Genomic DNA, 21,255 nt, shown 5'->3' on the forward strand with positions numbered 1-21,255 from the left:
CCCCAGTTTTTTAAATTATCTGGGCCATAACAATCCCACTCTTCTCCTCTCATTTCCCTAGACTATTTTGATACGTATTTCTCAGGCCTTATGTGCTATTAGGTGTTTTTCATATATTTCCATAGATAATAACTCATCAGTTTTACAATCTGATTCTTAAGAGATTAAAACTAATGTAGATTATTCTCAGATGACACATACTGCAGTATAGAAAAATTCCATCATTTCCTTTTACTAAATGAGAGAAATTTTATTTATTTATTCTCAACAGCTGCTTCATTTCTGTATGCTTAGGAAAAAAAAACATGTGCAATTGCTCCAAGTACAATCAAGTCATTTAACGTGGCTTTACAATTATTGTAGTCACAGGATATTCTAAAAGAGAGAAAAAAAAGAAAAAAACATCAAAGCACAGGTCCTGCTGTGCAGCAAAGCAATCAAATTCCTTCATAATAACAGCCTGCTGGAATCCAGCAATTGGAGGAGTAATGAATAACCACTCTAATCAGTAAAAAGGATAATGCTACAACAGTAACTGAGTAAAAACTGACTATTATCTGTTGATTCCCTTGATCAGTATTTCAAACAATAAATAGAAATGCAAGTATCTTTTAAATTAAAAGAAAAATAACTTTGGTTAGCTTGATTTGCCAGGCAGTGAGAAAATGATACATTGTCAACTATCCTGCAGCACTGCCCAGTCAATAAAATGTTCACATAATTTTTTTATAATACCTGGCCAAAGTCTCACTTGAATATGTCAAGATAAACTGATTTTACAGTTATTTGATGAGATTGTGTTTTTTTGGACTGATTATTTTATTTTTACTTCATTATTTGCTATCCTTTCTGGGGTGTTCATCTTACGAAGTTATCTGTATTTGAATATGAGCAGTCTGTTTCAAAATAGTCCTCAAGTTTGCAATGCAGCGTCTCAAATGTCGGCCGCTCCTTAGGCTCTGCGTTCCAGCATTCCATCATGATGTTGTAGAACTGCAGTGGACAGTTAGGTGGTTGAGGGAGTCTATAGTTTTGACCCAACATCTGGATTACCTGAGCACCTGTCATACCTAAAAAAATATAGAACGGAACCAACAAAAGAACAGGTTAAAGAGCAGAGGCTTCAATTCATAAACACTTAAACTCTAAGTTACAAAGCAAATTGATTTCCTTGGTGAAACTATGAATTCTACCATATCCTTTTCAGGCTGCAGAAAAAAAATAGCTGCAGAGATTAAGCTAAATCCTGCAGCAAGTAAGGTCCATAAGATTGCAATTCAAGAGCAAAGAGAAGGATGCGATAAACCACCTCATTAACGCAAATGATCCTCATCAAATTTTATCTATTAAGCTCCCACAGGCACATGGTGTGGTCGGTCTCATAACTCTGGCCTCTAAGTCTGGGGAAAGCAGTTAAAGTCACACCTAAGTAAGTGACCTGCAGCAGAAAGGCCCACTTCAGAATCAATTACTCACCACTATAAGGCATTTTGCCGTAAGTAATAATTTCATAAAGTAGGATTCCAAATGACCACACATCAGACTTAATGCTGAATTTATTAGAGCGAATGGCTTCAGGTGCAGTCCACTTCACCGGTAGCTTTATATCGTGTTTAGATTCATAGATGTCTTCATTATCCACCTGCTAACGAATTGAGGAATCAAGCCAAGTTAAGGTGATTTTTTTTTCCTATCACCCTTGTTCATCTATAGCGTCCTTCACATAAAAATTTAGAGGGAAGAGATTCAAAATGAGTTTTATTCAATGGATAATTACAGTAGAAATTCAAATCTGGCATACAACACTGAAAAATGTGTGGGAAGTCATTAATAAAATACTTTACAGCCTACTATGTGCCAAGAATAGCACCAAAAGAGTGCTTTACTACATATGGGAGAATTGTACATGATGATACTGGCTTCACATCCGGTCTTTAGCAAATAAAAGCAATGCCTATCTGTTTTCTGATTTACTGCTGGTATAGAAGAGCCCATGACTTTGATAATTACCACAAAACTACTTTCTCATACTGAAAAAGTAGGATTCAAGTGATTTAAATTAATATATCGACTCACTGGGGTTCTAATAAATTTACATAATAAAAATATGACAAATTAGTGATGATCAAAAAAGAATCATGTATTGGTTGTGCTTCATGGCCCACATGTCTGTATTTTTAGGGTACAACGTAGGGATTAAAAATTAAACTCAGAAAAAAAACACCTAATATTACATTTCCTATGTCAGTGTCTTTTGCCCTTTTAAAATATTATGTCATGAAATGGAGTAGGGGAGATGAAAAAGCCAATAATTGCTGAACAATTCTGGCAGCATGCAGATTAGTCTGACATAAAGTGAGCAAAAGTGGGCAGGGTAACCCACTGTCCAAAATGTACTGCTTTTTGTAAGGGAATAGAGGCAGAAATATAGGTAGCCAGACAAAGAGAGTTACTGTTACTAATTGAAAAATCAAAACAAATTTTATTACATACTTTCCAATCTGGTTGGTTATTACTTTTACTATTTCTTTCTCCTTGGTGAAGAAAAATGAATAGGCAGGTAACTTGTTTGTAGAGTCTTGGGCTACTGAAGTGGACTATGGACCACAGAACTTAAAGAAACATCATTTTGAGGGATGACAGTAAATCTATTTGTAACTGGTCTGTTAACCATTGATCCATTACAAAAATTAATTCAAACAAAATTAAACATACCTTAAAAACTCTTGCAAGTCCAAAATCTGCCACTTTGTAAATATTATGTTCACCAACAAGAACATTTCTGGCAGCCAGATCTCTGTGGATGTAGTTCTGGGACTCCAGATAGGCCATTCCGGAGGCAACTTGTGCGGCCATGTCTACCTGTTGAGTCAAATGAATTTTTGATCCAGCATCATCTAGGCAGTAAGAAAAAAAAAAAAGTGATTTCCTTCAGAAAACATCTGAACTATTGAAGTGAATTCTAAAAATTTTGATGAATGAGGTATTGCTGGCATTAATTGCTATGACACCATTTTGTTGAGCAAAGAAATATAATCAACACAAATAATTTCAGTTCCTACAAAGGATTAACGAGGCAACAATTTTCAGAATCCAAAAACACTCCAGGGCTGGGGTCCTCCATCCCCTGAATGAGCATTACACAGAAAGGAACAACCATATCACATGATCCGAACATAGCTATAATTATCTGAAAGAGTACAGGTATTGCCATTTTCAATACCCCACATGGCTACCTCATCTCTTATGGACATTGCTGCATGAATGCCTCCATATTTCTTTCAAACACTGCATGCTTTGTTTTATGATTTGAGCTTATAAAACCATACTAATTTGCCTGGTTCTCCATCATGTTGTTCCTAAAAGCTAGTTTGCTAAAAAAAGTGGCAGGTATATCAGTGGCTATATGACGTGTATATTACACTTGTATTTCACTAAGCTTGGTATGTTTTTGGAGTTCCCTTTCTTATTCTTTTAGAATAGGTTGCTCATCTCTTCAAGCATGGATATCTTTTGTAGGCATAGCTTCTAGTACTGCTCATCCTGTAAAACTAAGTGTAAGAAATTTATATAGTAGGGTCAGTTTGATCATTAGTAGAGGGGTCAGTACCAATATTTAGAGTGGGCAGAAGAACAGAAATCTGACTGAAAACTGAGAAGAATCAGCCAGAAGAGTAAGAGAGGAGAACCACGAGAGAACATCATATCAATTAAGGATTTTGAGAAACTCAGATTATACAAATAAATCCAATAAGATAAAGACTAAAATACATCTGCTGAATATGATAATTATGGATTCATTTGGTGACCTTGGTGGCAGAAAGAACAGTTTCATTGGAGACAGAGTACAATGGGTTGAGGACCGAAAGGGAGATGAGGAAGTGAAGACAAGAGGAGCGTTCAGGTGATTAGAGCAGCTGCTGACACCTTGATTACAGCCTTTTGAGAGACCCTGAGCAAGAAGACCCAGCTAAGCTGCATCTGGATTCCTGACCCACAGAAACTGAGATAATAAATATTTGTTGTGTTAAGCCACTAGGTTTTGGGGTAATTTGTTACATAGCAACAGATGACTAATATTAACATTAGGAAAATGAGATGGATGCTAAGCATACGGTTAAAAGCTTGGACTATAGAGTCAGACTCCCTGGGTTTGAATTCTGACCTAGTCATTTTGAATAAGTTACTTAATTTCTCTATACCTCAGTCTCTTCAACAGCAAAGTAGGGATAATTATAATATTTACCTCATAAGATTATTAGAAGAATTAACTAAGTTAGTATCTTTAGTATCTATAAAACACAAAAAAGTGCCTGGCACATAGTTAAGTGCTATAAAGTGTTTTCTAAAGAAAAAAAAAACTAAATATATATGCTCCTCTCCTACCACTATCCCATGTGGTTGACTTCCACTAAGTCACCTCAATTAACATTCAGAAACAACTCTATGAAGTAAGTATTGTTATTATCTCCATTGAATAGGGCTTCCTGCTACTCAGGAACCAGTAGCGTGTTATAGACTGTGTCTGTCAAAGGCTAAAATCTCATGCTGTTAAGAGCTATTTTACACTTCCTAAAACTGAGCTTCCAAAAGTTAGAGGTTAGCGGAGACTTCCATACTGTAGTTGTATGAGGTGAAAGAGTATCTCATTGAGAGCATTCCTGTCTACTTGAGTCCTAAGTGAACTATGAGAACGATGGGCAACACGCAAGGACTTAATTTATAAAAAAAGAAAATGTTATTTTTAAGGAGTACTTAAATTTCTGACATGTATTAGGTGCTCTGTAAGTATTTATCAAAAAGAAGATAACTCCAATTAACTAAAAAAAAGTTGCATATGTTTATTCTCTTTAAATTTTAGTAAGAAACACCCGGCATCAATTAATTGCCTTCAGTTCTAAAGTTTTTTGACAACCTCTTTTCATTTTAGAAGAATTTATTATATATACTATATATGTAATAAATTATATATAACTATAAATACATATATTAAACAAATATATATATAATAAATTAGGGACTGCAAAGATGGTTCTATAGAAAACTAGATAATGTTATTTCAACTGCCAAATACAATACCTAATTCTGTTACAGTGGACATAAAGGTTTTCACTGACAGGCACAATTACTGAAGGAAACTGAGTAATACACATTTCCTGTCTTGAAAGTTCAGTGGCCCAAGGACTGCCTGAGTAAACCCAGAGCAGGAAGGAAGAAAGGAAAAGAAAGAGGCATACGGTATAAAATGATCAGTAGTTCAAGAGAGAAAACAAGAAACAGGGAAGGGGAATATGAAGAGTCAGTAGACAGCAATTAAATTTTACAATTTAGAGGGTGACCGGTGAAGGTCTTACCAAGATACAAACATCTGAGTAAAGATTTTCAGAAAATGTGGACACAAACTTTGTGGATAACTAATGGAAAAATTTCTAGATGGGGTAACAGCAAGTGCAAGGACTTGAGGCAGAAATATGCCTGGTGAGAATGAGGAATAGCAAGAAACTCAGTATAGCTTATGAAGAACGAGCAAGGGGAAAGTTGTAAGAGATAAGGACAGAGAGGTAATGGAGGGCTGGGGTATATAGGACCTAATGGGTTATAAAGAGATGGAAGTCACTAAAGATTTTGAGGTGAGGATGGTCATGACTGGATTTACATTTTAACAGGATTTCTGCATTGAGAAGAAACTGAAGGAAACCAAACAGGGAGACCAGTTAGTAGGCAATTTCAGAATCTAGGAGAGAAGTGATGATGGCTTGGACCAAAGTGGGAATGTTGTTGTTGTTGCTGTTGTTGTTAGGTATTGTCGAGTCGGTCTCCACTCATAGTGACTCTAAGCACAACAGAATGAAACACTGCCCAGTCTGCGCCATCCTTCTCAATCGTTGTTATGCTTGAGCTCATTGCTTATCATGATGTTGCTTATTGACCCAGTTGTGAGGATTTTTGTTTTATTTTGAAGTGTAATCCATACTGAAGGATCTTTGATCTTCATTAGTAGGTGGTTTTCAAGTCTGCTGTTCTTTCAGCAAGCAAAGTTGTGTTATCTGCATATCACAGGTTGTTAATGAGTCTTCCACTAATCCTGATGCTGTGTTCTTCACATAGTCCAGCTTTCTACTGGTTGGTATTTAAAACGCTGTTAGGCAGCATTAGAACTTTCAGACTAAAAAGCATAAATATACTATTGCTTTATTTTCATATCTGCTTCCTGCAGTCAGAAAAGACTTAAGGACATAGTGAAATTTTGATGTTTAGTACAAATGAATATGTTAATAAATAACAACATAATAGCCATTAAAATGAGATGTTCAAAGTAGTTGAGATCAAGTACTGAGAGAAGAACGTACGTCTGGAAAAGTGACTTTTTCTATTATTTCTTGAAATGTCAGAGTGGGGTTGATTGAGTGCGCAGAGGTAAAGAGAGGTGAGAAGAATAATACAACACAGATTTTAGAAAGATAAGAGTATGCTCTGATTTCATGGTGACTTATGAAGCTAGTAACATTAAATTGCAAAACTGGGTTAGGAGGAAAAAGAACATCAGATCTATTAAATGCTATTAAAAACAAAAACATACCTAGCTCACTTGCATAGAGATATCAAATTTAACACTATCAGCATGTTACCTGCAAGGATTAGTGCCATAGAAAGACTAACCTCAGCAGTATTCCCAGGGACCAAGCATGGGGAGATTCTGGGTCATCTCTCACAAAAATGCTTTGTCAAGGTCACTCAGAACATTTACACTGTTAAATCTAATAGTCAATTTGCGATCTTCAGACCTATCAGCAGCATTGATTTGATGGACACGTGCTCCTCCAGAAAACTCTTCACTTGGCTTCCAGGACACGTCACTCAGTGGCTTTTCTTCCTTCTTTTCTTGTTGGTTCTTCTCAGTCTATGTGATTTTCCTCATCTCCCAGACCTTTCAATACCTTAGCATTCCCCCAGGACTCCTTTGTGTCATCACTAGTTCCCTTATTAATCTTATTCAGTCTCATTGTTTAACACCATTTATATATTCACAATTTCCCAAATTATGTTCTTTCCTTACTTCACACTTGTACATCCAACTCTCTTCTCAATTTTCCACACAAATGTTATATACACCTGAATAATGTAGTTATGCTATAATAACAAATAGCTCCCAAATTCCAGAGGCTTAACATAAGTGTTTATTTCTTGATCATGCTACATGTACAATATATGTTGGCTGATAGCTTTGCTCTATTGATTACCTTGGCAGCGGGAAGAGATATAAATAGTCTCACCCTGGCCCTTAAAAGCTTATGACCAGAAGGGACAGAAGGAACTTCTCTGCCGTTTTTATTTTGTCAAATCAAGTGAAAGGCAATAGGGAAAGACAATCCTCTAAAGTGCCTGAAAAGAGAATAAAGTTTGCAAACAGCCCTAATTTCTACCGCATATGTCTATTACATACTCAAAATAACAGGCCCATGTCCTTGAATTCTCTCCTATAATCTGCTATTCTTGTAGTCTTTCCCTAACAATATCATTGCTTAGACCTACTATCTTGAAGCCATCCCTACTTATTCTCACATTCCATATCTCACCAATCAGCAAATCCTTTTGGCATGCCTTCAGAATATATCCACTATTTTACCACTTCTCAACATTTGTACCCATCTGTCAGTGCAAACTTGCATGTTGTTACGAGGCTGAGCAGGTTTCAGAGGAGCTTCCAGACTAAGACAGATTAGGAAGAAAGGCCTGGAGGTCTACTTCCAAAAATCAGCCAGTAAAAACTCTATGGATCACAACTGATCATGGGAATGGTGCAGGACTGGGCAGTATTTTGTTCCATTGTTCATGGGGTCACCATGAGTCAGGGTGATGATTGATGGCAGCTAACAGCAACACCTTGTTTGCTGAAAGTGAAGAGGACTTGAAGCACTTACTGATGAAGATCAAAGACCGCAGTCTTCAGTATGGATTATACCTCAACATAAAGAAAACAAAAATCCTCACAACTGGGCCAATAATCCCATAAAAAACAGTGAAAAGATTGAAGTTGTCAAGGATTTCATTTTAGTTGGATCCACAACCAACGCCTATGGAAGCAACAGTCAAGAAATCAAACAATGTATTGCACTGTGCAAATCTGCTGCAAAAGACCACTTTCAAGTGTTCAAAAACAAGGATGTCACTTTGAGAACTTAAGTGCGCCTGACCCAAGCTATGGTATTTTCAATTGCCCCATATGCATATGAAAGCTGGACAATGAATAAGGAAGACCGAAGAAGAACTGATGCCTTTCAATTGTGGTGTTGGTGAAAATATTGAATAAGCCATGGACTGCCAAAAGAACAAACAAACCTGCCTTGGAAGAAGTACAACCAGAATGCTCCTCAGAAGCAAAGATGGTGAGACTACATCTCACATTCTTTGAACATGTTATCAGGAGAAACAAGTCCCTGGAGAAGGACATCATGCTTGGTAAAGCAGAGGGTCAGGGAAAAAGAGGGAGGCCCTCAACTAGATGGATTGACACAGTGGCTACAACAATGGGCTCAAACACAGCAACAATTGTGAGGGTGGCACAGGACCGGGCAGTATTTCCTTCTGTTGTACATAGGGCCACTAAGAGTCAGAAGAGACTCAACAGCACCTAACTACAATAAAAAAACAGTAAAAAAAACCACATACCCAACACCTAGGGTACCACTCCTCTATTTCTCCCAAAGCATTTCATGGCCCTAATTCTGGGCCATAGCAAGGGTTGGTCTGTGAATATCATGTTCAATTTCTTACTGAAGGAAACAAAAGATCATGCGGCACATCCATTCTTCAATTTCCTACATTACACTTAAGTACTCTGATATGTCTATTGTGAATGATTTGTTCTTCCACTACATAAATATTTTTCCTCCCTTTGAATACAATGGATATAGCTTATTAAAGAGTAATTGAGCCATTCAATGTTAAGCCATTCATTCTCTCAGATATGCACATAGTAAATACCCTTTGGGTTACAGAAGGCTTGGTAAATTGACATTTATATATTAAAAAAAAAAAAAAGGACTAAAAAATTCCTCTTTTTTTTTTTTCCTTTTATAAAGTCTTTAGCTTACTTTGGAGATATTCTTGCAGACTTCCATGTCTCATCAACTCTGTAATAATATAAATTGGATCTTCTAAAGTGCAAACAGCATAAAGCTGGATAAGCTTTGGATGTCTTAAGTTCTTCATTATCTGTGCCTCCCTCAGGAAGTCACCTGGATCCATTGAACCTGAAACAAGAAGAAAGGGAAATCACTTTATGTTATTGAGGCATTCCTATCCACACAGCAGCCTGGTGGGAATCGCCAAGATTACTTCCTGTCTCTCAGTAAAGCAAGAGCTTCAGTGCCACAAATTTTCAGCATTATCACAGAAAAGAATCAGTTCAGGGCAACCTAATAACTGGATGTGCCGGAGCATCAGCAGTGTGGAGTTTATGTGCTATGACCTGTAGGTGAAGAAAAGTTGATTCAAGTCCATATGAAAAATGAAGGAAAAAGGAAAGACTGGCAGTCTAATTGATAAAACAACACAGAAGTCTTAGGAGCAGATGTTCTACTAACATGAACATGAGAGGACACTAAATGTTTAATTACTTGCAGCCAGAGCTTTTCCATCCAGCAGCCAGGAAAGACTGATAGCTGCCCTGTCCTCAGTGCCCACTGTGTGAACAGCCAGATGACAGTCCTTCTGCCGTGTTTATATCTTTAATTCTGTAGGGACATATGGTGTAGGCCAAGTAGAAAACATTCGAGGGCCACCTCCAAAACTTAGTTTTTTTCACCAGTTTTATATGTTTAACCTAAAGCCCAAATCCAACATTTTCTCCTATATTATCTTATTCCTCAGTACAGTCTTAATAATTTGACCAAATGATGAAGGAGACAGTATCAGGCCTATTTTGAAGCCTCATCTACAATTAAATTATATTTGAAATGGTTCAACTGTGACTCACTGTGCAAGGTGCCAAATAGTTAACATCAAATAAAACCCAAGAGGAGGAATGATCCTGGGGCTTTACATTTTTTATGTAATATAAAAATATTTTATTTCATTTAGGATATGATATTTATGAGATATTATTGTAATGGAAGGAATATTGTCATTACCCATATTAATATTCACTATGGATCATGCAAATATTTCCACGGATGGTCAAAGAGACCACTCCATTCGCTATTCTTCCCATGCTGCATACTTCACAATTTACATTGGACTCAGGTATGGACAAGCTTTGTCTAAGTAACACTTGTGACCTGATTATTAGTGTAGAGTGAAGAAGAGTTACATGTGACCCACAAATCATTTCACATAGAGCATATAGATAGTCTTTTTAAGAGAGTGACTTTTTAAGATGTCACGTTAAGGACTAAGGTGAGCCTGACCTAAGCCACGGTATTTTCAATCACCTCATATGCATGTGAAAGCTGGACAATGAATAAGGAAGACCAAAGAACCGACGTCTTTGAATTATGGTGTTGGTGAATAATACTGAATATACTATGGACTGCCTAAAGAACGAGCAAATCTGTCTTGGAAGAAGTACAGCCAGAATACTCCTTAGAAGTGAGGATGGTGAGACTTCATCTCACATAATTTAGACATGTTGTCAAGAGGGATCAGTCCCTGGAGAAGAACATCATGCTTGGTAAAGTAGAGGGTCAGCAAAAAAGAGGAAGACCCTCAATGAGATGAATTGACACAGTGGCTACAATAATGGGCTCAAGCATAACAACGATCATGAGGATGACACAAGACCAGGCAGTTTTTCGTTCTGTCCTACATAGGGTTGTTATGAGTCAGTGCTGACTCGACAGCACCTAACAACAACATATAGATAGTCTGCCCTTTGGTCAGGCTCAATTGAGCTCTGGATTCTGGATGAATCTCAACTCTGTCATTAGCTTGCTCTATGATCTTGAGCAGGCTAACAAATCTCTCTGAGCTTCAGTTTCTTCATCTGTAAAATGTGGCTAATAATCCTACTGACATCACCAGGTCACTATCAGGATTATAGCAATACCTGGTACATAAGTACCTGTTATGGATTGAATTGTGTCCCCAAAAATGTGTGTCAACTAGGCTAGGCCATGATTCCCAGGACTGTGCAATTGTCCACCATTTTCTCACCTGATGTGATTTTCCTATGGGTTGTAAATCCTACGTCTATGGTGTTAATAACACAGGTTTATAGGCAGTTGTGTTAATAAGGCAGAACTCAATCTACAGGATTAGGTTGTATGTCGAGTCAATCTCTTCTGAGATACAAAAGAGAGAATTGAGCAGAAGGGGACAGGGACCTCATTACTACCAAGAGAGGAGAGCCAGGAGTGTGTGCATCTTTTGGACTCGGGGTCCCTGCAATGAGAAGCTCCGACACCAGGGGAAGATTGATGACAAGTAACTTCCCTCAGAGCTGACAGAGAAAAAGCCTTCCCCTGGAGTTGGCACCCTGAATTTGGTCTTCTAGCCTCCTAAACTATGAGAGAATAAGCTTTGTTTGTTTAAGTCATCCACTTGTTATATTTCTGTTATAGCAGCATTACATAACTAAGACAGTACCCAATAACTGATGACTATAATTTTTTATTATTAATATGCATACCCTTGGTAAAACCAAACAGATCAATTATAAGCATTTTTTCACAGGATTAAGAAGTGAAGGGCAAGTACTTAATGAAGGCAAACAGTGGCATGGCTCTATTATCTTTTTTATCATATCTTTCTGAGCTTGCACAATTTCTTCTCTATTATTAGTTTACTCTGAAAAATCAAATAGGATTAAATTGTTTAATCATAGTAGCAAAAACGAACTGAGAATAAAAGAGGCACCTTAACTATAATAAAGTACTTTTTTTCTCTGTTGGTACAATTAGTTGGGACTATGGTTAAATATGGATGTAGTGGGACCCCGCCCTCCAAAATAAAGAATCTGATTCATGAAGATTCCAATGACAGCAGCAATTGTTATCATCATTCAGATAATTTATATACACAATATGCTTCTACGTTAATTCTTTGGGTGGCCATCAAATTCACGGACTGTAAGACACTCAAATCATTCCCAAATCAGACTACCCTCAAGAACTGAAGTCACAATCTGCCATGAGCCTCTGCAGGTGAAGGCTGCTCAGAGCACTCCTTGGTGACTACACAGTTTATAGCTGACCAGCTGCACAGCAAGGGAGACCCAATCTCAATTCAGCTAGTAATGCAACATTAAATATTAATTTTTGCCTGTGAAAGCTACTGTGGGAGTTTATTTCAGGCTCATCTTTATTGTGTAGTAGTCTGCTAAGCAATAAATAGCTGCTGAGATTGATTAATGGCCCCAGTAAAGTGAAGACATTTAGCCAATCACCAAAGCTGTTTGCTGCTATTACACTGTAAATCAATAATAATTATTCCTGTTGGAGAGAAAACTATTGTGGCTTTTTTTTTTTTAATATAAGAAATATGATTTTTGTTCTCTTTTGACCTCTAGAGGGCCTTCCTTAGAGAGCAATGTTTGGATGGATAGTCAGCTGCCTCTTTTTGGAAAAGAATGATAAAATTGGGTGAAAAAATTCAATCTCAATCGTCATGACGAGATTAAATTTAAAAATGTATACACACAGTGATTGTGAGAATCTCAGTGATAGCTTGTCTTCACCTGGAGTACTCACATGGCATCTAGCCACTTAAAAGTTCTCTGTTTTTTCATCTGGCAGGTGTAGATGCTGGGACTGAACTCCTGTGCTAGGAAATTTGCACTTCAGTGGTCTGCATCTGTCAGCAACCCCACCGAAGCTAACATTTGTTAAGAATGCACTGCATATACTTTATGTACATTGACTCAATTTGTCCTCATAAAACCCTCAGACGTAGGAACTATTATAATTCCCATTTGCAGGTGATGAGATTCAGAAAGGTTAATAAATTGTCCAAAGTCACAGACGACAGAGCCAAGTTTGAACTCAGGTTTATCTTACACTAAACTTTATGCACCTAACTATTTAAAACACCTGGTGCCACAGTGGTTAAAGTGTTTGCCAGCTAACCGAAATGTCACTGGTTCAAATTCACCAGCCACTCTGTGGGAGAAAGATGTGGCAGTCTGCTTCCACAAAAATTACAGCCTTAGAAATCCTATGGGGCAGTTCTAATCTGTTGTACAGGGTCACTATGAGTAGGAATCGATCCTACAGCAATGGTTTTTTTTGGTTTTTTATTATACCAGAGGGTCCCAAACTCAGTTCATGGCATCCTTCCTTTTTCTACAATCTCCTGTAGGCCAAACTGAAAACTTAATAGTTCTGTTTATTAAGTGGTTAGGTTCAAATAAAATAATAAATATTTGTGTCCAAACAATTTAATGGAGCCCTAATGGTGTAGTGGTTAGAGCTTGGCTGCTAAGCAAAAGGTTGGCAGTTCAAATCCACGAGCCACTCCTTGGAAGCCCTGTGGGCAGTTCTACTCTGTCCTGTAGGGTCACTATGAGTTGAAATCGACTCAATGGCAATGAGTTTCTAACAATTCAATAGTCATTTAAAAAAAATAATAAAGATAAATTGAAAGAAAAAAATTTAATTTCATTCTTAACCACAATTAATTACTAAGGAGATATATATGCACCTACTGGTCACTGCATGTCTTCTCAAATCTTGCAACCAAATTAAACACTGCTATCCTCATTTCGACAGCACTGGGTTTTTTTTGTGGGTATCCTCATTTCCTGTTCCACTTTGATTTTTGTGTGGAGCTTGCTTTTGATCACTCATCCACTGCTGTCAAGTCAATTTTGACTCCTAACGACCCCATAGGGTTTCCAAGGCTATAAATCTCTACGGAAGCAGACTGCCACATCTTTCTCTCACGGAGATGCAGGTTGTTTTGAACCACCAACCTTTTGGTTAGTGGTTACTTCAACCACTGTGCCCAGGGCAGTAGCCACTAAAAACCCAGCTTCACAAAGTATGATGTCATCTAAAGGATTGTAGCATGATGTATTGCTGAGACAGTGAATTACCTCAAGCTAGAAGTTTGTGCATATTCAAGATGTCTACCTCAAAACTTAAATATCTCACGGCACTCCTGTGAATTCACTGTGGTGGCCCTAGGCACCTTGGCACACAGTTTGAGAACTATGGCATTACACTATACTGTTAGCCTACAGGAACCAAGTGTTCAAGTTGTATCACCAGGTTGGGAAGGCCCAACCTCTAAGAATTCTGGACTAGGTAAACAATGGAGATTCCCAGAGAAGTATGTTTTTACTTATAGTTATTACTCTTACCTATGTTATTTAAAGTAGCTATAAGAGACTACTGTAGAAACACTGTGCCTTTATAGAATATCACTTCCACGGGGTGTAATGCAAGAGTGATAGATGTAGGTTGAAATCTCAGCTATATCATCGTTTTTTATTGATCACTTACTACGAACCAGGTGCTATGCAAAGCATTTCCACTAATGACCTAATTTAATCTTCATAATAACCCTGCTAGGTTGATCTTCAGGTCCCGACTGCCCCAAACAGTTTGCTCTTGGTTACTAACCTAAAGGTTGGCAGTTTGAATCCACCCAGTGGTGCCACAGAAGAAAGGCCTGGCAATCTGTTTCCATAAGATTACAGCCAAGAAAACTCTGTGGAGTGCAATTCTACTCTGAAGCACATGGGGTTGCCATGAGTTGGAACTGACTCAGTGGCAACAAGTTTAGTTTTGGTTTTAGGTTGATATTATTATTTCTATTTTAACGATAAAACTGAGGTATAGCGTGGTTCAGCAATTTGCTCAAAATCATATGACTTTTTTTTTAGTTAATCTTAGGAAAGTCACTTAATTTCTATAAATTCTCTCATTCCATCTTTAAAATGGTGAGACTAATTAATGTCTGGCTGAATAAATATTGATAATAAATGTACTTTTACTTGCTATCACAGGGAAAAGGAAGATGGAGGAAAAAAATAGCTTCCTAATTTTCAAATATGACTCCTTTTAGATGGACCATTTCTACCTCTAAACCATACATAGTTAATATTTGATGAAATAGTCCTTCCCTGAATAGTTCGAAGGTTTCATCTAAATTTTTTTTTAAGTATTTTCAGTGAAGCTAGTAAAAAAAAAAAAAAAAAAAGGAAAAAGGGGGAAAGGGAACACTAGAGGACTGAATCCTAATTCCAGAGAAGAGGTGCCATGTTGAAATCTTGAATTTACGGATATTTTAAAACTTAGTGATGAAATTAAGTTTTTACATTCTCTAGCCTTTATATCTAAAGTCCTGTCCACAGGTTTTGGTTGCCAGAGGCCAGAGAGTGACCACAACACTAGTTGGTTCCAGGTATAGCATTGGCTGTCCTGTGACCTCTTGAACATTTACAGTGGCAGACTGAGCCTATAAAAATCAACATATGCCATGTAAACTTTGAGATTCTCGTACCTGGTTTTAATGTTTTCACTGCTACTGGCGTGGTATTGTTCCATAGACCTTCCCACACTTCACCAAACTGACCGGATCCTAGTCGCTTCAGAAGCTGTATGGAGTTGCGGTCTATCTCCCATTGGTCCACAGTTTTATATGATAAATCAAAAGGAGTCGGGACTTGTATCTGTCTCAGAGAAAAATTAGAATACTTGTAAGAAAAAAGTTAGATTTAGCTTATCTTTCTTGAGAGTAATAGTCTAGGTACTTTTCAAAGGAATCACAATTTTTAAAAGACAAAATATGCTAGATTTTATTTTTACTATTTTAAACCAAAAAATGTTTGTGGGAGAACATGCATCCTTACCTCTTCAAACTCGTCTCCCCCCCAACTCCTGTTAAGTCAGGCACCTTGCTGTCCATCAGTCCCATCCCACCCACCCCATCGTCATTCTCACTTGGATCTGAAATGCTTTCTCTCGGCCTCTTTGTCTAGCTAAATCTTCCCAAGTTCAAAGCCCAATTAAAGTCCCACCTCACCCACAAATCTTTCCCAAATTCTCTGCCCTATAGCATTTCCCATATTTATTATATATTTTACATAATTTTTAATCTTTTTTCATGCTCATTTTCTCTATTTGTTTATTCATTTGTTCAGTAAAGAAATATTTTTTAGGAATCAACTAAGTGCCATTTTGCAAATGAAACAGTCAAGGCCCCTGCCCTCCTGGAACTAACTCATGATCTAGTTTACCGTCTAGCACCGGATATTTAACTTATCTCCTCCCACCAAGCCATAAGCATCTTGAGTGTATAGATGACAGGCTATGCATCTTTGTAAACCCTTTCCCCAACCAGAATTCAACAATACTGATTGAATTGAGTATTTTTAGACCATATCATTGTGTCAGGTAAGATATTTCTCAGCATAAGCTTATACATTTTTGTAGGGTCACTGCTGTATCATCCAAGTTATCGATATTTATACCAGAATTGCATATCCATTTGACATTATTTAAGTCAAGAAATTTCCTCCGTATTAGACAAAGCTCTTCAGCTTCTACCGATTCATAAAATTCTGATCAAACATCACCAGGAAGCTTTCACTGATCCCCCGGGTGTAAACCTCAAGGTTGGATGTCTCACTGGACAGTGAGACCTGAATTTTGATGAGCCGCTAAAGGACTTTTAGCTGTAATTTTAATACGTTTACGTAAAATATGAATAATGATAAAAAAAATGTAGATAAATTTGACATAATGTTATCTCCTCTCTACAAATACACCACATTGGGAAAAAAAAAAAAAAAAGCTGTTTATTTTAAACAACAGTTACGAACCTGGTAATTTCATATTAATATTCTTGTATACAAAGCTAGTTATAATTATATTCTGGCATCTTTTTCACCTCTGGCCAGATCATTAAGTGTTCCAATGGCAGAGTATTATATTAATATCCCAGGGCAAAAAAGGATGTGTATTTGCTGTCTTCGGTGATTGTCTTAGGTCAGAGGTTGGCAGACTTTTCTATAAAGGACAAGGTAGTAAATACTTTAGGCTTTGTGGGCCATACAGTCTCTTCTGCAAGTACTAAACTCTGCCATTACAGTATGACAGCAGCCAAACATAATACATAAATGAATAAGTGTGACTATGCTCTAATAAAACTTAACCACAAAAACAAGTATAGGCCAATATTGGCTCACTGACCTTAGTTTATTTCTGCCTTGGGAAATTAAATGATAATTTTTCTCTCAACAAACATCACATGACAAATGCTCCAATATCTAAAGGAAAAAGGTTAGCTTCAGAAATAAACAAACATAGTTTCAATGCATTTTACCTTTAAGCATGGTTTTCCCAGCTTGACACACAGGCCGTCACTACTCTTGGTATAGTGGTTCACAAATTCATTCAATGTTGAAAAGGTTACTCTGCGGCTAAGGAAAAACCCTCCTTCATCCAGTCTTCTGATTCTGTAGTGTTTTACAACGCCATCATCTAAAACTAGAACCCAAGGTAAATTCCATTAATAAACTTCTTGCCAAAGCAGTGCAAATTTATTTTGTAGGGTGACATTTTCAACGCATGGAATCAAAGTTCAACAAAACTCTATTTATTTCTTAACTTTTTCTTTTTTTTCAGAAAAGACTTAAGAAAATATACCAGAATAAAAAGGAAAAATAATTGGGAAATAATAATGAAGGAAATATAAGGTAAAAATAAAGGGTTAGGGTTGGAACTAAAAAAATTCATGCTTTGAGGCCTAGTATATTTGACTAAAACGAGCCATAAAATTAGCTCTGTCATTCTAGTAATGCAAAGAAGGAAACAATCCATTTTATTAAGCCCAGTATCCATAAGATAAAATCACAACAGTTTGACTTTTCCTGGCACGGAGACCAGAGTGAAATTTTGCGTGTGAAATCCTGTAACACGGACGCTGAAACTGAATAAACAGTGTCCTAGGGTACTATCCTACAATGTTCAAGACGTTCCACAGGACCTTTCTTTACAGTTCAATAAAAGTCATTCCACATATACAGCTTTCCAGAGGCATTGCTTAATCCAATGGTAAATCTTGCAGCATCTAAGAAATAAAGGGATGTATACCCCTGTTTTTAGAACCCTGGTGGCACAGCGGTTAAGAGTTTGGCTGCTAACCAATAGGTCGGCAGTTCGAATACACCAGCCACTCCTTAGAAACCCTGTGGGGCAGTTTTACTCTGTCTTATAGGGTCACTACCAGTTGGAATCAACTTGATAGTAATGGGGTTTGTTTTTTTAATACACTTTTTTAGGGAGGCTGACTTGCAATGGATTTTATGTTGTTTTTGCCTTTCACCACTGTCATGAATTGAATTGTGTTCCCTCAAAATATGTGTTAACTTGGCTAGGCCATGATTCCCAATATTGTGTGGCTGTCCTCCATTTTGTGATCTGATGTAATTATCCTATATGTTGTAAATCCTAATCTCTGCCTATGGTTAATGAGGAAAAATTATGTCATGTTAAAGAGGTTAAGGTGGGATGCAACACACTTACTCAGGTCCCAGACCTGACTTATATATGGGGAGTTTTCTTGGGGTGTGGCCTGCATCATCTTTTATCTTTCAAGAGGTAAAAGGAAAGAAAAGCAAACAGAGAGACAGGGACCTCGTACCACCAAAAAAGAAGAGCCAAGAGCAGAGCGTGTCCTTTGGACCTAGGGTTCCTACACTGAGAAATTTCTAGATGCAGGGAAAAATTGACAAGGACCTTCCCCCGGAGACAACAGAGAGAGAAAGCCTTCCCCTGAAGCTGGCACCCTGAATTCAGACTTCTTACCTCCTAGACTGTGGGAGAATAAATTTCTGTTTCTTAAAGCCATCCACCTGTGGTATTTCTGATATAGCAGCACTAGATAACTAAGACACCAACCATAGACTCTTTTTCTGGTAACAGCACCTCAATTTTCCTCAGAGAATTGTTGCTTCTCAAGAACATGTTGGAGGGGAAAAAAAAAAAAAAAACAACTTCAAACCCGTTGCCATCAAGTCAATTCTAAGGAAGCTGATGCTAAACCTAGGCTAAGAAAGGCACAGTAATCAGATCCAAAGAAACTGGATTCTACAACTCGTGTTAGAGTGCTTCTGGAAAACAGGAAGAGGCTTTTTGCCCCTACTGCTGAAAGTCAGGAGCTGCTGGCAGACTTTTGCCCCCAGACAGGAAGAACTTGCCTGAAAAGAGAGGCAGCACAGTGGAAAGCTATCTCAGACCCTGGAGAACCCTGGCTTTTCAGCTACAGGAGCCAATTAGATAATTACCTTTTTTGCTTAAACTAATTTGAATTGGGTTTTCTGCACTTCCACTCAAAAGAATATTGACTAAAGCCCTTCACAGCTATTATATCACTTAGCAGAGCTATTGATAAGTATTGAACAGCATTTACCAGGAATGCAGCTATTCTGAGTTCCTTGCTAAATATAGAACCTTATGCTTCAATCATGAGTCAAGCAATGATTTCGTGAAAGGAAAGAAGATTGAGTAAAAAAGAGCCCAATCCCAGCATGGCGATTTACTGAGGGCATGCCAATGGCTAGGACAAGATTTTCCTCAAAAAATAATTGGTATACACCAGAATAGCTAAAATGAAAAAGGACAAACAGTATCAAGTGTTGACAAGGAAGTGGAGTAACTGGAACTCTATGGAAGTATAAATTTTTACAACCACTTTTGAAAACTCTTTGCCATTATCTACTAAAGTTGAGCCTAATCATACCTATAACAGAGCAATTCCACTCCTGGGTATACACCCAACAAAAATGTACAATATTTTCACCTAAAGACATGTATAAGAATGCTTTTGGCAGCATTATTTGCAAGAGCCTAAACCTGCAAACAATTCAAGTATCCATCAACTGTACAATTGATTAATAAATTGTATATTTGTCAGTGAAATATTACACAGGTTTGGGAATAAGCAAACTACAACTACACACAACATCTCACAAGCACAAAACTATGTCCAGATGATTAAAAAGTTTAAAAGCAAATAAATTATTAGTATTAGAGATCATCACAGTGACTGGACTCTTGGTAATATTCTATTTCTTAACTGGGTACAGATTACACAGCTATGTTCACTTTGTAAAAATTCATCAAATTAAACTTATATGAACTGTGCACTTTTATTATGTGTGTTAAGCATAAATTAAAAAAAAAAAAAAAAAACCTAAAAAATTTGTTAGTCTGCCCCAGTTCATGGACAAATGGACGATCAAGTCCCCAGACTGTTACGTCATGACACCTGCTTAATTTTCCAGTCTGGAAATTTTTTAAGGTAAATGTTACCTAATTTTTACCTCGGCCATCAAAATTTCTCAGTAAAGGACCTGTAGAAAATTAATTTTAAGCAAAGTAATTTTCTGGTATTACAAAATGTCCACCTAATACCTAAGTGAATTGACTTCTAATATGTGGGTATTTGTTATAAGCCAGGGAAATGTTGGGGAATACCAATCAAAAATAAAGACTCTGAGTGTAAAACATTGAATTTGAAGGTAGCCTTGCTGTAACAACATCAACAATAGTGTAATCAACACGTCAAAGAAGCACAGCTGGTAATTTAATTACACACCTTTCACTTTCTTCTCAATGCCCTTTAAATTGTATTCAGTGAGGATAATACTCCCCTGCCCCTAGATGAAAGGTCCAGCAAAGCCCATGAATTTTCTGCTCACTTTCAGGTATCCGATAGTCCTACTTTTACTTAAAATCATAAGCACGGTTTCAGTTAAAACTTAGAATGTCCAGTCCAAGAAATTCATCATAACATTCTACTCCATTTAATATCAAATCTTTTCCTCTTCCACAACTCAGGCCTGCTTCAGACTGGAAGGCATCAGTGGGAAAGGTGGGGTGTGGGTAGCTTCCTTTCTGTTTCTCTGCCTAGAGCTGTTCCTTCATCCCCTTGCAGATGAGTTCTGAGTATTCAGAGCAGAGAAGGGAGAAGGAAAATTTGGGAAAGGCCTTACTTAAACCTGTACCGTAGTAGGCCAGCTTCACACTCTCATCCTGGCAGATGTTTAAGCTGACTCATCCCTCACAGCCTCTCAGGTAGACCTTTAGGAGCTTTCCCAGCTCTGCTGAACCCCTGCCTGCAACTACTAAGATGCAGGTGTTTCCTTGGATGCCTACTCCCAATTCCCCTTTAACGTCTATTTCTTTTGCAGTTCACCCTCCGCATTTTCCCTACTTTTCCTAATCCTCTGGCAGAACTCTCTTGGGCAGAACCTAAAACTCCTCCAGGCCATCTATCTACAGTGCTCTGGTGTTTTCGTTAATGTAG

General features: G+C 37.5%; 1 protein-coding gene across 2 annotated transcripts in view; it reads right to left on the minus strand.

Annotated features, from left to right (window-relative positions):
- Window positions 1–279: 279 nt before the first annotated feature.
- FRK (fyn related Src family tyrosine kinase) overlaps window positions 280–21,255 on the minus strand; it is a 106,058-nt gene continuing 85,082 nt past the window's right edge. The window contains exons 3-8 of one of the 2 annotated variants that reach the window (XM_049899393.1): window positions 17,269–17,432; window positions 15,445–15,613; window positions 9,096–9,254; window positions 2,716–2,897; window positions 1,477–1,642; window positions 280–1,070 (exon numbers count right to left, since the gene is read on the minus strand). In XM_049899393.1, the coding sequence (XP_049755350.1) occupies window positions 859–1,070; window positions 1,477–1,642; window positions 2,716–2,897; window positions 9,096–9,254; window positions 15,445–15,613; window positions 17,269–17,432 (1,052 nt within the window). In that variant the 3' untranslated portion in view covers window positions 280–858. Of the gene's footprint in view, window positions 1,071–1,476; window positions 1,646–2,715; window positions 2,898–9,095; window positions 9,255–15,444; window positions 15,614–17,268; window positions 17,433–21,255 lie in introns of both variants that reach the window. The other variant, XM_049899383.1, reaches the window with a different exon arrangement.

This window comes from Elephas maximus, chromosome 1 (assembly GCF_024166365.1).
Source record: "Elephas maximus indicus isolate mEleMax1 chromosome 1, mEleMax1 primary haplotype, whole genome shotgun sequence".
Taxonomy (NCBI): Eukaryota; Metazoa; Chordata; class Mammalia; order Proboscidea; family Elephantidae; genus Elephas; species Elephas maximus.